At 40.9% G+C, this 11,206-nt stretch overlaps 2 protein-coding genes across 4 annotated transcripts; one reads left to right on the plus strand and one right to left on the minus strand.

Moving 5' to 3' along the window:
- Window positions 1-302: 302 nt before the first annotated feature.
- Window positions 303-6,051, plus strand: LOC112902914 (alpha-ketoglutarate-dependent dioxygenase alkB). 3 transcript variants are annotated; one of them, XM_025972108.1, is made up of 7 exons: window positions 303-2,984; window positions 3,093-3,245; window positions 3,911-4,263; window positions 4,752-4,890; window positions 5,026-5,092; window positions 5,167-5,288; window positions 5,393-6,051. In XM_025972108.1, the coding sequence occupies exons 1-7, from the start codon at window positions 2,891-2,893 to the stop codon at window positions 5,530-5,532; spliced, it is 1,068 nt and encodes a 355-aa protein (XP_025827893.1). In that variant the 5' UTR covers window positions 303-2,890; the 3' UTR covers window positions 5,533-6,051. The 3 variants fall into 3 exon arrangements, with proteins under 3 accessions (XP_025827893.1, XP_025827894.1, XP_025827891.1); XM_025972109.1 differs by having other exon boundaries at window positions 2,632-3,000; XM_025972106.1 differs by having other exon boundaries at window positions 2,635-3,000; window positions 3,093-3,250.
- Window positions 6,052-6,499: 448 nt separating this feature from the next.
- LOC112902915 lies at window positions 6,500-9,834 on the minus strand. The gene is made up of 7 exons (XM_025972110.1): window positions 9,678-9,834; window positions 9,545-9,585; window positions 9,198-9,255; window positions 7,676-7,769; window positions 7,053-7,137; window positions 6,915-6,980; window positions 6,500-6,824 (listed from the first exon to the last, which is right to left on the minus strand). The coding sequence occupies exons 1-7, from the start codon at window positions 9,766-9,768 to the stop codon at window positions 6,738-6,740; spliced, it is 522 nt and encodes a 173-aa protein (XP_025827895.1). The 5' UTR covers window positions 9,769-9,834; the 3' UTR covers window positions 6,500-6,737.
- Window positions 9,835-11,206: the final 1,372 nt, after the last annotated feature.

Genomic DNA, 11,206 nt, shown 5'->3' on the forward strand with positions numbered 1-11,206 from the left:
TACTTCTCCGACTCCGATATAATTACCAAGCTTTAGTGTAAGTTTGCGATGACACTCCACTAGGACTAGCGTTAGGTCCATGGGCCGTAACTGGTAGCGGGCTGACGGCCGGAATAACTCGGACGGGCAGCAGTCTCCATAGACCTAAATTTGGTGACATTTTCGAGCCCTGATTGGGCCACGTCGTCTCGTTTTCATGACCATCGGATTTTGATCGGGCCGTCCAAAGTCGGCATTGTATCAATGGTTTCCAGACCCTTCGCGAGCGCTAGACTCCTCGCCGCCTGCCTCCTGGCCACCGCGGCCGTCGAGGCGCAAGAGAGCTCCTAGCTCCTCCGCTCTTTTCCACTTGTGCCAAAGCGCGAGGCAGAGCACGTTGCGCTGGGCCAAGAGGCGCTCGGGCAAGCTGATGCTGCGGCTCACGAGCACAGGCAAGTGCCCAGTCTGTATTGTCGCTTTTTGCGGCTAGCTTCTAGCTCTAGCAGTAGCGCGTTATTGGAGGTCGCGGGCCTGCACTTGGGGCAGCGCCGGGCCTTGGCTAGGCTGGTAGCTCGCCGCCTGTCGAAGCTCGAGCCGTGCTTTCCCTGGATCCCGTCTCACGGACGGGACGCCGGTGTGCCGCTCCGCCTCCCAGGCAGCCCTGTCTCTCCATCACCGCGGCCACGGAGCCACGCGGGCTGCAGATCGACGCGATGACGGCGCTAAGTTAGATCTCCTCACCTCCCTCTGCCAGCCTCGCTGCCAAATTGTCAAATTTCCTGTAGTGCAGCTGCAGCCTGCAGCGACGGAAGGTTACCTCACGAGCAGCTCGCACCGCTGCATGTCGACGTGACGGTGGTATCAGCAGCAGCTCCAGCCACGGCTCCTGTGCCTGCTCCATCCCTCCAAGGCTGCAGTGGCCGTAGCTGACGGTGCCTCCACTGCCTGCAACGTGCTCGACAAAATGTCCAACCTATTCTAGCGTTTTTTACAATGCCATCTGATAATCACAAAAATGCTGGCACTACACTTCATAAATTACAAGCTCCCATACGTATAGCAACTCTAATTTAAGCGTAGCGTTCACCACCATTGGTACTACTAGATGAGATTCTGGTCCTTCATGAAGATACCTGTCTTCTATTCCTGTTCTGCAAATGACGTAAATAAAAGTTTATTTTTGCAAGCTTGGTGTAAGAGACGGAATTCTCTATGCTAGCTCGTTGATGGTTATATATTAAAAGAAACAACAATTAATTTGGGATTTCTTGGGTAACCACCGGACAAGTTATGAGCGTGACATGCTTCATGTCTATGGCCATTCATGTTATGGTAGCATATTTCCTCTAATCACACTAGCCACTCATTTGTTCCAATGCATAAGCAGTGTGACCAGTCATGCTGATAACTTTTCCGTGCTTCTGTCCTAGAGGTAATAATGTTCCTATTAATTGTATAGCTCAGTTTTTTCCTGTGTAATCATGTTGCAATGAAGCTTTGTTCATCTTGACATAACATTGACTTGAAATCATGTTTGATTTTACTTTTCACTATAGAAGGTCAGAGAGTAGAGTCTATACAATTGAAATGTGCTTCTTGGAATGAACCAAGAGAAATTATTGCTGATCATATTGCAATGAAGCTTTGTTCATCTTGACAAAACATTGAATTGAAATCATGCGTTGTTTTACTTTTCACTATAGAAGGACTGATACTAGAGCCTATATAATAAAGAGAAATTATTGCTATATGTAATCACTTCTTTTCTACCATGTTATTACCTTGATCAATTTGCTAAGCATGAGTTGAGAAGATGCATAACTAAACCCATTCATCATATGGATATATTTGCAATGAGAATTTCTTAATGATAGTTTGTGCCATTGCTGTTTAGTTACAAATCAAAGAAGCTCTATCTGAAATAATTATTAATAAGACATATAGCTATAAGATAGTTCTGGATTTAAATTAACATCTATGCATTTGCATATCACATTAACACATTGTCATCGTACCCAACCATCATCACAGGTAAAATAGCTAAGAATAATCAAACCAATGTTATTTGCCCTCAAATTAACAATACATTAAGTATTAGATTAACTTGCTAATAGCTCATAACTTCAGATTTGTATTGTTAAAAAATGCATTATCAATATATCATTACCTAATGTGATTGATATTTTGGCTTTAAATCAATCTTCAGCTTTATCATCAAGTACCCGTACATCTTTGCTTACCGGATCTATTTTTTGTCTGGTGCGGTAATATTTAATAAGAGCGTATGCAAGATAACATTTATCAATGATTTATGTGGCTCTTTGATAATTTATACAGTATCTTTATTATTTTTTAAAGTAAGCAATGATTACTTGATCTGTCAATCGGAATCCTAATCAAAATCCGTCGTAATCCTAATCAGAATACGGACAAATTAATTGGAATCCCAATCGGAAACTGGATCGGAACCGAACGATCAATGCCTCACGTGGTCACGGTACAGCACGGTACAGCATGTACACTGAGTGAAAGAGTATAAAATTGGTAATCTTATGTAGGTCCAGGTAAAATTTCTATTACCCGTAGCAACGCACGGGCATCTTCAATTGTGCAATTTTATTTATGTGAGCAGGGATTGTATATATGAAAAAGTAATTTGTTAAGTTATATATCTTTAACTCAAACTCTTATATCCTCCTACAATTACATTAGCTACTCTCAAATGCATTGGCAACTCCATACCCTCTAGAAGATTGGAACTAAGTAACCACAGTACACAGAAGGTAGCCATTACACTGCCCAACTCAGGTAGGGCGCGGCGCGGCAAAGCGCGCCAGAGTTTCTAGTAGCAACCGAGAGCAAAGCGGCTTAGGCCTAAAAGCGGCGAAGACAAGCTCACGCGCCGCCGGCGATGTACGGCGCTTCCGACCCTGCCGCTGCGGAGCGCACGGCGTTCCGGCGGGCGGAGAAGCAGTACAAGCTCTACAAGCCGCCCAACCTCAAGGGTAGGTCCAGGTCCAGGTCAGGATCTCGGTCCCCCCTTTCTTGCCCTTTTGGTTGCCATCTTCGTCTCTGCTCCCAAAACCCAAACCCTGACGCCTTCGCCGCTGCAGGAGCAAGCCGGCCGGCGTCGATGGAGACGGCGGCGACCTGTCGGCTGTGGTGGACTTCCACGCGCTGCTTGCCGCCGACGGGGAGCTGCCCGCCGGGATCGGTCGGCGTGACTGCGCCGGGTTCGACCGCCCCGTGTTCTGCTTCTTGGACCGGTCGGGTAACTGCGGAGATCTCCCTCCCTTTCCTTCTCTGTTCGAGTTAAAATTGGATGGGTCCAGCTTGATTTTTGCACTTGCGGTTCTGAACATTGCACTTCGAACAGGGAACCTTGCAGACTTTGATCCTCTCTTAGATGCGTGCTAGTGTGTGTGTGTGTGGGTTGGGGCGGGGGGGGGGGTGCAGATTTATGTGAATGAGATCTTCATCTAGGAATTGAATGGCTAGCAATATCTCTAGTCATGGTGTCATTACTGATCATTTTGTTTAATCTTAGTTTCGGTAATCAATAAACTTTTTTAACTATTATTTCAATACTTCAATAGGAACATGAGTGGTGGATAGTATAGCAATCTGGACTAGAGAGGGATATCCTCTTCATATATTTTGTGTTAAGCTTGTTGTTTCCTATCTTTCTTCCAACTCTAAATTTTTTTGATTTGGTTGTATCTGTGATAACACATCAGGAGGACAGCTTATGCGGATGACAAATCATAATTTTGGCTACTGGTTTAAGATTAAACCATGTTCCTGCCAAGATTTGTGTATAAATTCAAACATGCATGGCATTTTTTATTTTACACATTGCCCACGAATCATAATATCATTACACTTAGTATGGTTCTGATATACTGGCATTTCATCTTTTTTAACTTTGTAGGATTCTATTTCATTCCTGGCGCTCTATCAACTGAGGAACAATGCTATTGGATTAGGGAAAGCTTGAAAACATTTCCGCAGCCACCTAATAGGACTAATTTGACTGCTATATATGGTTCAATTTCTGACTTGTTCACTGCTGCTAAAAATCAAAAGATCTTGGTTGAAGTGGAAAATTCTGATGTAGAAGAAAAAGAACAGAACAAAGGTGACAGGAAAACGGAATCCAAAAACTTCAAATTTGTGGAGGACTCAGAGATCCAGAAGGGTGAAGAGTGTAGGACAACCAGAGCAATTACTCTCATGCGGAAGCTCCGGTGGAGCACCCTTGGCCTGCAATTTGATTGGTCAAAAGTATGTATCCGTTTGCTTCCATGATGGTGCTAACACCATGCTCATTTCCATTGTTGCTTGAATCCCAGCTTGTGGTGGTATTGGTATATTCTGGTACATTACACTGCAATATATAATTTAATCTGCAAAATTTTCTACAGTTTATTAAAAATATATTCAGTTTGGTTCATTCAAATATTGTTATCAATCTAGAATTCCATTAGAATATATAACACAATATTACAACTTAAAGAGCATTCAAGTAGCAAACAACTTAAGGAGCTATGCTAGTTCATCATTGTTCAGGTGAAACTGTCTTTAAATACTATTGTCTATCAAAGTAAACACGGAAAGTATCTCCCGATGTGCCTATAAGATGTATTGCTCTGTCATTAGGTTCGAAAATTGTATTGTATTCTTGCTTGACTGCACCATAGGCTGGGCTGTTGCTAGAAATAGCATATTTATGTCTTCTCCTTTTTCTTTGGTCAAATTCTTCTGCTTTACAGCGTAACTACGATGTATCACTTCCACACAAGAAGATTCCAGATGCTCTAGCTAGTCTTGCAAAAAATATGGCTATTCCAGCTATGCCTTTTGGAGAAGAATTCAAGCCAGAAGCTGCTATAGTGAACTATTATGGTCCAAGTATGCATGGCTTGTCTCTTAAAATAGTGAAAATGCCTTTAGTTTGATATATTTTCTTTGGAATTGTCTTGAAGAGTTGTAGCTTCATGCTCCATTTCATATTTGTACTGAAATATTAAGCTTTAACTGATTTAGGCGATATGCTCGGTGGCCATGTTGATGACATGGAAGCAGATTGGACAAAACCTATTGTAAGCATAAGGTAACAATCAAGCTTCTTATTTTTGTGATTTTTAGATTTTTCATAACATAGCACCTTACCTTTTATCCTTTTAGTTTGGGTTGCAAGTGCATCTTTCTTCTTGGAGGAAAGACAAGAGATGAAGTTCCAACAGCAATGTTCCTGCGAAGTGGTGATATAGTATTGATGGCTGGGGAAGCACGAGAATGCTTCCATGGTAACTCATTTGTAAAATGAATGAATGTTGTTCATAAATAAGAACGTTCAAACACCATAGATCATCAAGTGTTCATATTTTAACCTTTGACTTCCATTTCACAGGTGTACCACGGATCTTCACAGAAAGCAACCAACAAGAAATCTCTGCACTGGTTTCACAACTTTCTGGTGAAGATGACTGCTTTATCTTGCACTATGTCAAGAATTCCAGGATAAATATCAACATCAGACAGGTCTACTGAAGACCAGATTGGTTGTGGACTTGCACATATTTGTAATGAATGCTGCTTTTTCACTGGAGTCAGGTGCATTTGCAGAGTACAACAGTTCGATAAGTGGCACGGAATAGGAATGAAGGATCAGAACGGTTCGAATATATGCATCAAACTAACCACAATCGTAGCCCCCATTGGCAAGATTCTTTTGTTCAGTTTGGCAATCCGGGAAGATAAAAAGCTAATTTTTCAGAAATTTCAGACCAAGCAGATCTTGAGCAGGATTGCTGATCAAAAGGATAACAGTCGGTAGCTGATTTCATGTTGTTCCAGTTTTCTGATGTTTCAGTCCTCCACAATTTTGCTGCTACTGAAAGATGTTTGCAAATCTATTTGGACTTATGCTTGATGTCTCTCACCTTGAGGAATCTAAGGCATTCTGAGAATCCATATGCCAATAATATATGTATCTTCTGTGCATATGTAAGTTATCATTTGTATCAACGGATGGATTGATGTTTTGCTTGGTATTGTTGTGGTTTTCCATATAGGCTTATATTTCTTTGTATATTTATGATCTAACAGCATCGTTTTACTAGAATCTGTAAAGATTCCCATAAAACACTAGATTACTAACAGCCACCCCTAAGATTAAATGACTTGGTCAGTCAAACATTGGTAAAATTATGAGAAGCCAAACCACATTATTGCTATGATAAGATTAGGACGAAAGCTATAGATAGTGCAAGGAAAGATCAAATATAAAAAGGATTAGTGAACTCTTTTTTTGGTTAACAAAGTCTTCTCTCAGTTAAAATATTTTAAAGATTCGACATGTAAAACAGTATGCATTGTTTTCTTAAAGCTCAAGACAGATTTATCTTCCTTAAAAAAATAAAAGGAGACTTATCTTGAATATAACAATAGTGAGAATCAACACTTTTATTGTGCTTCAATATTTGTGTTACTCCCAAAGGGTTAACAAAAGTGTATCCCTAAGAACTTTTCTTTTTAGCAAAATCAGGATGTTTTACAAATCACTGTGAACTGTCTTTGCAAAATCAGTATGTTTTCCAAGGTTACTTGTAACAGTTACAACTCTTAAGATGCAATTTACAATCACCAGATATCAAATAGACAAGACTGGTCACTATTTCCACTTTCTAGCGATTACAGAGGGATGCACAAGCACCAAATGACAATGCTGGTACTACTGATCTGCTGGGAAATTATCACTTCTGAATGATCTCTTGAATTTGCTCTGGACTCAGGATCGATGCGTTGATGTCAAAATTAGCTTCCTCCAATTGTTTCCGCAACTGCACATGGATTACAGGAAAGTAAACAAATACTTCTGTTAAATTAGAATCTAAGGGGAGGGAAATGGGAATGGGGGAAGATGTACATACATTCCCAAGTATGACAGATTGGCTCTCTGGGCTACATTTCCTCATTTCAACTAGCATGTTCAGTTGCTGCAGGACCAACTCAAACCATGTAATTAGCAGCTTATAAACAACACGAACGTAATGAAGGTGTCGCGTCACCTGTTCTTGTAGTATTTGTTGAGCATGTAGTTTTTCAGCCATTTCTCTAGGTTCAAGCTCAGCTTCATCAATAGCCATCTCTTCTCTATCAAATAAAATGAAAAAAAAGGCTAAATGTAAGTATTTGGCCACATACCCGGAAAAAAGAAGTATTTGGCCACAGTTTACTCCAGGAAACATTGCTGCAATAGAGAAGGTGTTGCCACAAAGTATATAACTTGTCATATATATCTTGTTCTATGTGAAGGTTAGTCATTTAATGGGTTGATCGTCCCTTATTATAATAAATCAAGGACTAACGTATAGTGCAAATCATTAGGGTCATGTTCATATTTATATCTAGTATATAAGTACATTGATATTAGTGCTATCTCCCAACAATCAAATGTTATGGAAACACTAACTAATAACTGAAGCATGATTGTAACTATGAGACTAGACCGGTCAACTCAAAATATACAAAACAAGTTAGAAACCAGGAAGGTGCCCATCAGCACTATGATAGCTGATAAAGGGAAATGCTAAGCTTTATTGACTCTTAACAGTCATCAATAACCCTTTGTTTTCTTATATATACGATTTTAGCCTGACTTGGGACCTACATATAGGAGTAAAGCACTTACTTGGCAACAAATTGATAGAATTTAATCATCAAATCCTTGTCATTTTCATAAACAAGGTTGACCTTTCCTAGGCACCCAATACCAAAACCTGGATCTGAAATTCAGAAATAACATGTCAGAAATCGATGATATCCACATTAAGGCAACACAGGAGTACAATCATTTTAAAAGCAATTCTAAAATGTGAAGAAAATAAACCATATCCTTTTGCAGAAGTACAAAACTATAAATCTAGATTATTTAATTTCAGCAAGTATTACGTTCTTGAATCTTGACATAGACCAAGTACTCGGCAAAATTACTTAATACAAAACCAAAAAACAGCATAGTGTAAGAGGTCTGCCTGGCATGTTAAAGCAGGCAGAGTAAAAGACATTTATCTTCTACAACATTTGGATCTTAGCTAACCATGACCCCATGAATGCTGTACCTTCATGCACCGCAGGTATCTAAATATCGATTTAACCAGAGTGAAAAAAAAAATCTCTCATTGAAATCTTAATGAAAATGGTAATATCTACTGAAGTTTCATCCTGAAACAAAACAATTTGTGAAGACAATTATAGAAACTATAAATATATATGATTTTTCCTTCACCACTTGGAAACTTCAAAAGATTTTTTTTTGAAAAGCTAATGATAGATTATTCATATTCCAGCTTTTCACTCAACATAATCTGCCTTTTATTATTCTATACTGCTACTGCTATGTATGGTTGTGTGTTGCTGCTGATATGTATGGTTCTATATTGCTGCTGCTATTTTTTTATCGAACACGCAGGGGAGCTGTGCACCATTTTCATTCATGACCTGAAACTGGTAAACTCTGTTTAAGGAAAAAAAAGTCGATTGCTTTTAAAATAACATGAAAAAAATAGCCCCTGTTATTATTAAGCACCATATATTCTGTCTCTTGTAGTATACGTAGCTGAATTTTTCTTCTATCCTAGTTTACTTCAGATTGATTATTTATTCACTTATTGCAATACTACATTGTCAAAAGCACAATACCACTGTTAATTCCATAATCTATCAATCTACCAAATGCACAAACCTCACCATATGTTATATGCCATCACAATATGATATCAATAGATGTAGATGGGATAACAGGGCCAACAGTCCAGGTTGCTGTTTTTGCAGTTCACATCTTCTACGCAAAATAAATGTGTAAACGTTCTCAATTCGATCACTACTTCTCATCTACATCATTATCATTGTAACCCACATGCCTAAATGCTACAGCCCAAAGAAACTATATTTACTAAAACCCAAATTGGCTGATGTAATGGCATCACGATTATGATATCAATAGCTGTAGATGTGACAATAGGGCCAAAAGACCCAGGCTGCTAGTTTCACTTGTCCTCTCTTTTACAGGAAAAAAGTGCATCATTGATCTCAGTTTAATCACTACTTCTCATTTGCATCACAATCATTATAAACCACATGTCTAAATGCTACAGCCAACGGAAACCCACCGAGCGACAACAAGGTGTTCAGGTCGAATGCAATTTACATACCTACACCCATCTCGCGAAGGATCTCTTCTTGTATCTCAGTGGTCACGGCAACAGCCTCCTACAGGCACAGCAAAACACAACTTGCACATAACTTTCCAATCCTTTCACATGCAAATTTGTTCTAAACAAACTGTATTTCATGGTCCAAACTAAATTTGGAAGTAGCCCGAGACAATCGAGCTGTGTGAGCGAAATACCGAGCTAATCAGGCAAAGAAAGATGCGTGCCAAGCAGGCAAGCACAGAGCCCAACATTTCAAGAACTACCCCCGAAGAACCCCATCCTCCCAAGGGACACCACGAGCGCTAAAGATGAGGAATGGCGCCCAAATGGCACATGCACCTCACCTGCTTGTCCCTGACTGCGTCAGCAATCCGCTGCTTGACCTCTGGAACGCGGGGGTAAGGAACAAAGATTAGAGAAAATCAGATGGGCCGGGGATGGGGAGTGAACCGGAAATGGGGGAAGACCGGGACCGACCGGGGAGGGAGGTGAGGAAGGAGAAGCGGGAGAAGAGGTGGAGCAGCTGCTCCCTCGTCATCATGCTCTCCTGGCCCGCCGCCGGCGCCATGTCTGCCGCCGCCCTTCCTGCTGTCTGTACTATAGTCTTGTGCTGGTAGTGCCCGTCTTTCCAGATTTTCGTAGTATATATTCTCAATCCTGCGGACACCTCTGGTCCGCTCTGGCCTCCCATTAAGGCCAGGTCGCTTAAAATTCTTAGCCGTCGGATCTTCCATCAACAATCAAAAACAGCAGAGTCACCGACTCACTGTCTCAGGCTCTCGACACTTCGCGTTCCGTCGCTGGCTTCTGGCGCATCGCGACACGGCCTACGGGCTCATGTTGTTTGGCTTCCAATTTTTGCCGAACTAAAATTAAAGCATATTAATAAAATTTAGCTATCAATTGATTTATATCTAAGAATTCATCACTTCAATACTTGGGACCAAAATCACAATAAGTTATTAGAAATTTCAGAAAAATTATTAGTTGTCATATTTTTTTCGAACATATCTAAATACGTATTTCATTAAAAAATAATACTTTTAAAATAATAAGACCCTTACAAATCTTAATATGCAGAGACTATTAAAGCGGTTACAGGCACCACCAAGCAAGTGGTAGGCGACCCCAACACCGAACAAGAACATTAAGAATAATAGGAAGGAAACACGTGCAAACCCCACAACTCTAGACACGATCACACCTCAGGACAGAACCACACATCTAAACCTGTTCAAAGATACAACATCCTTAAAGGTGCAAAAGATCTACAATATAACAAAGGTTGCAAAATACAATCAGACGCCCAAGTATCCGCCCAAAGCGACCACCAACTAATGCAACGGTGGCGGCATCCGCTAGAGCAAACAAACAAATGAACAAACGGCGGCAAAGCATCCGCTGGACGGACCTATGCAATCCGGACAGGGTGGAGCGGCAAATGTTTGTGGTTTCTCGGCAAATCTTCGACCCTCCGGCTTGGTGTGGAGCGGCGACGACAGCTTTGTGTGGGGACGAGGGGACCCTTTCTTCGTGGGAAGCTCCATAGTGAAGGCGGCATCAAGGTGACCGGGGGACTTGGTGTGAGCCTTAGTAGCCGAGCCTTTGTGGCAAGTCAAGGGGAGTCCCGGAAGAGACTTGGTAACCGGGAAACAATACTCTTTGTAAGTACTTCAACAACATGGACTAGAAGTGGCTTAGTGCCTACCGATACCATGAGATAAATTCTTCAATTAAGAGTCTGCTTCCTCTCATTCCCTCCTTTATGTTTCCGCATTTCTCTTGCAACTTGTGTGCCTTTACTTTCTTAGAGTAGCTCTTGTTAGGATTGGTTATAAGTTGCAAAACCTATTTTGGGATGAGGGTTTCACACTAATCGTAGTTGCACATCTAGATAGCTTGCTTTAGTTTAAATTTTGTGCAAACTAGATGGAGACCAAAGGTTAAAGTTTTAAGTTGCCTAATTCACCCCCTCCCCCTCTTAGGCTACGAACACCGATTCCTTT

The sequence above is a fragment of the Panicum hallii genome, chromosome 8 (assembly GCF_002211085.1).
Source record: "Panicum hallii strain FIL2 chromosome 8, PHallii_v3.1, whole genome shotgun sequence".
Classification (NCBI taxonomy): domain Eukaryota; kingdom Viridiplantae; phylum Streptophyta; class Magnoliopsida; order Poales; family Poaceae; genus Panicum; species Panicum hallii.

Excerpts from the sequence above, each read along its gene's own strand:
- LOC112902915 (XM_025972110.1), bottom strand. The coding sequence starts at position 9,768 with ATGGCGCCGGCGGCGGGCCAGGAGAGCATGATGACGAGGGAGCAGCTG. Across the intron at positions 7,138-7,675 it reads TTCTATCAATTTGTTGCCAA|AGAAGAGATGGCTATTGATG; the intron begins GTAAGTGCTTTA and ends TTTATTTGATAG. Across the intron at positions 6,981-7,052 it reads AACAAATACTACAAGAACAG|CAACTGAACATGCTAGTTGA; the intron begins GTGACGCGACAC and ends TTGGTCCTGCAG.
- LOC112902914 (XM_025972106.1), top strand. The coding sequence starts at position 2,891 with ATGTACGGCGCTTCCGACCCTGCCGCTGCGGAGCGCACGGCGTTCCGG. Across the intron at positions 3,251-3,910 it reads CTGCTTCTTGGACCGGTCGG|GATTCTATTTCATTCCTGGC; the intron begins GTAACTGCGGAG and ends TTAACTTTGTAG. Across the intron at positions 5,093-5,166 it reads AAACCTATTGTAAGCATAAG|TTTGGGTTGCAAGTGCATCT; the intron begins GTAACAATCAAG and ends TTATCCTTTTAG.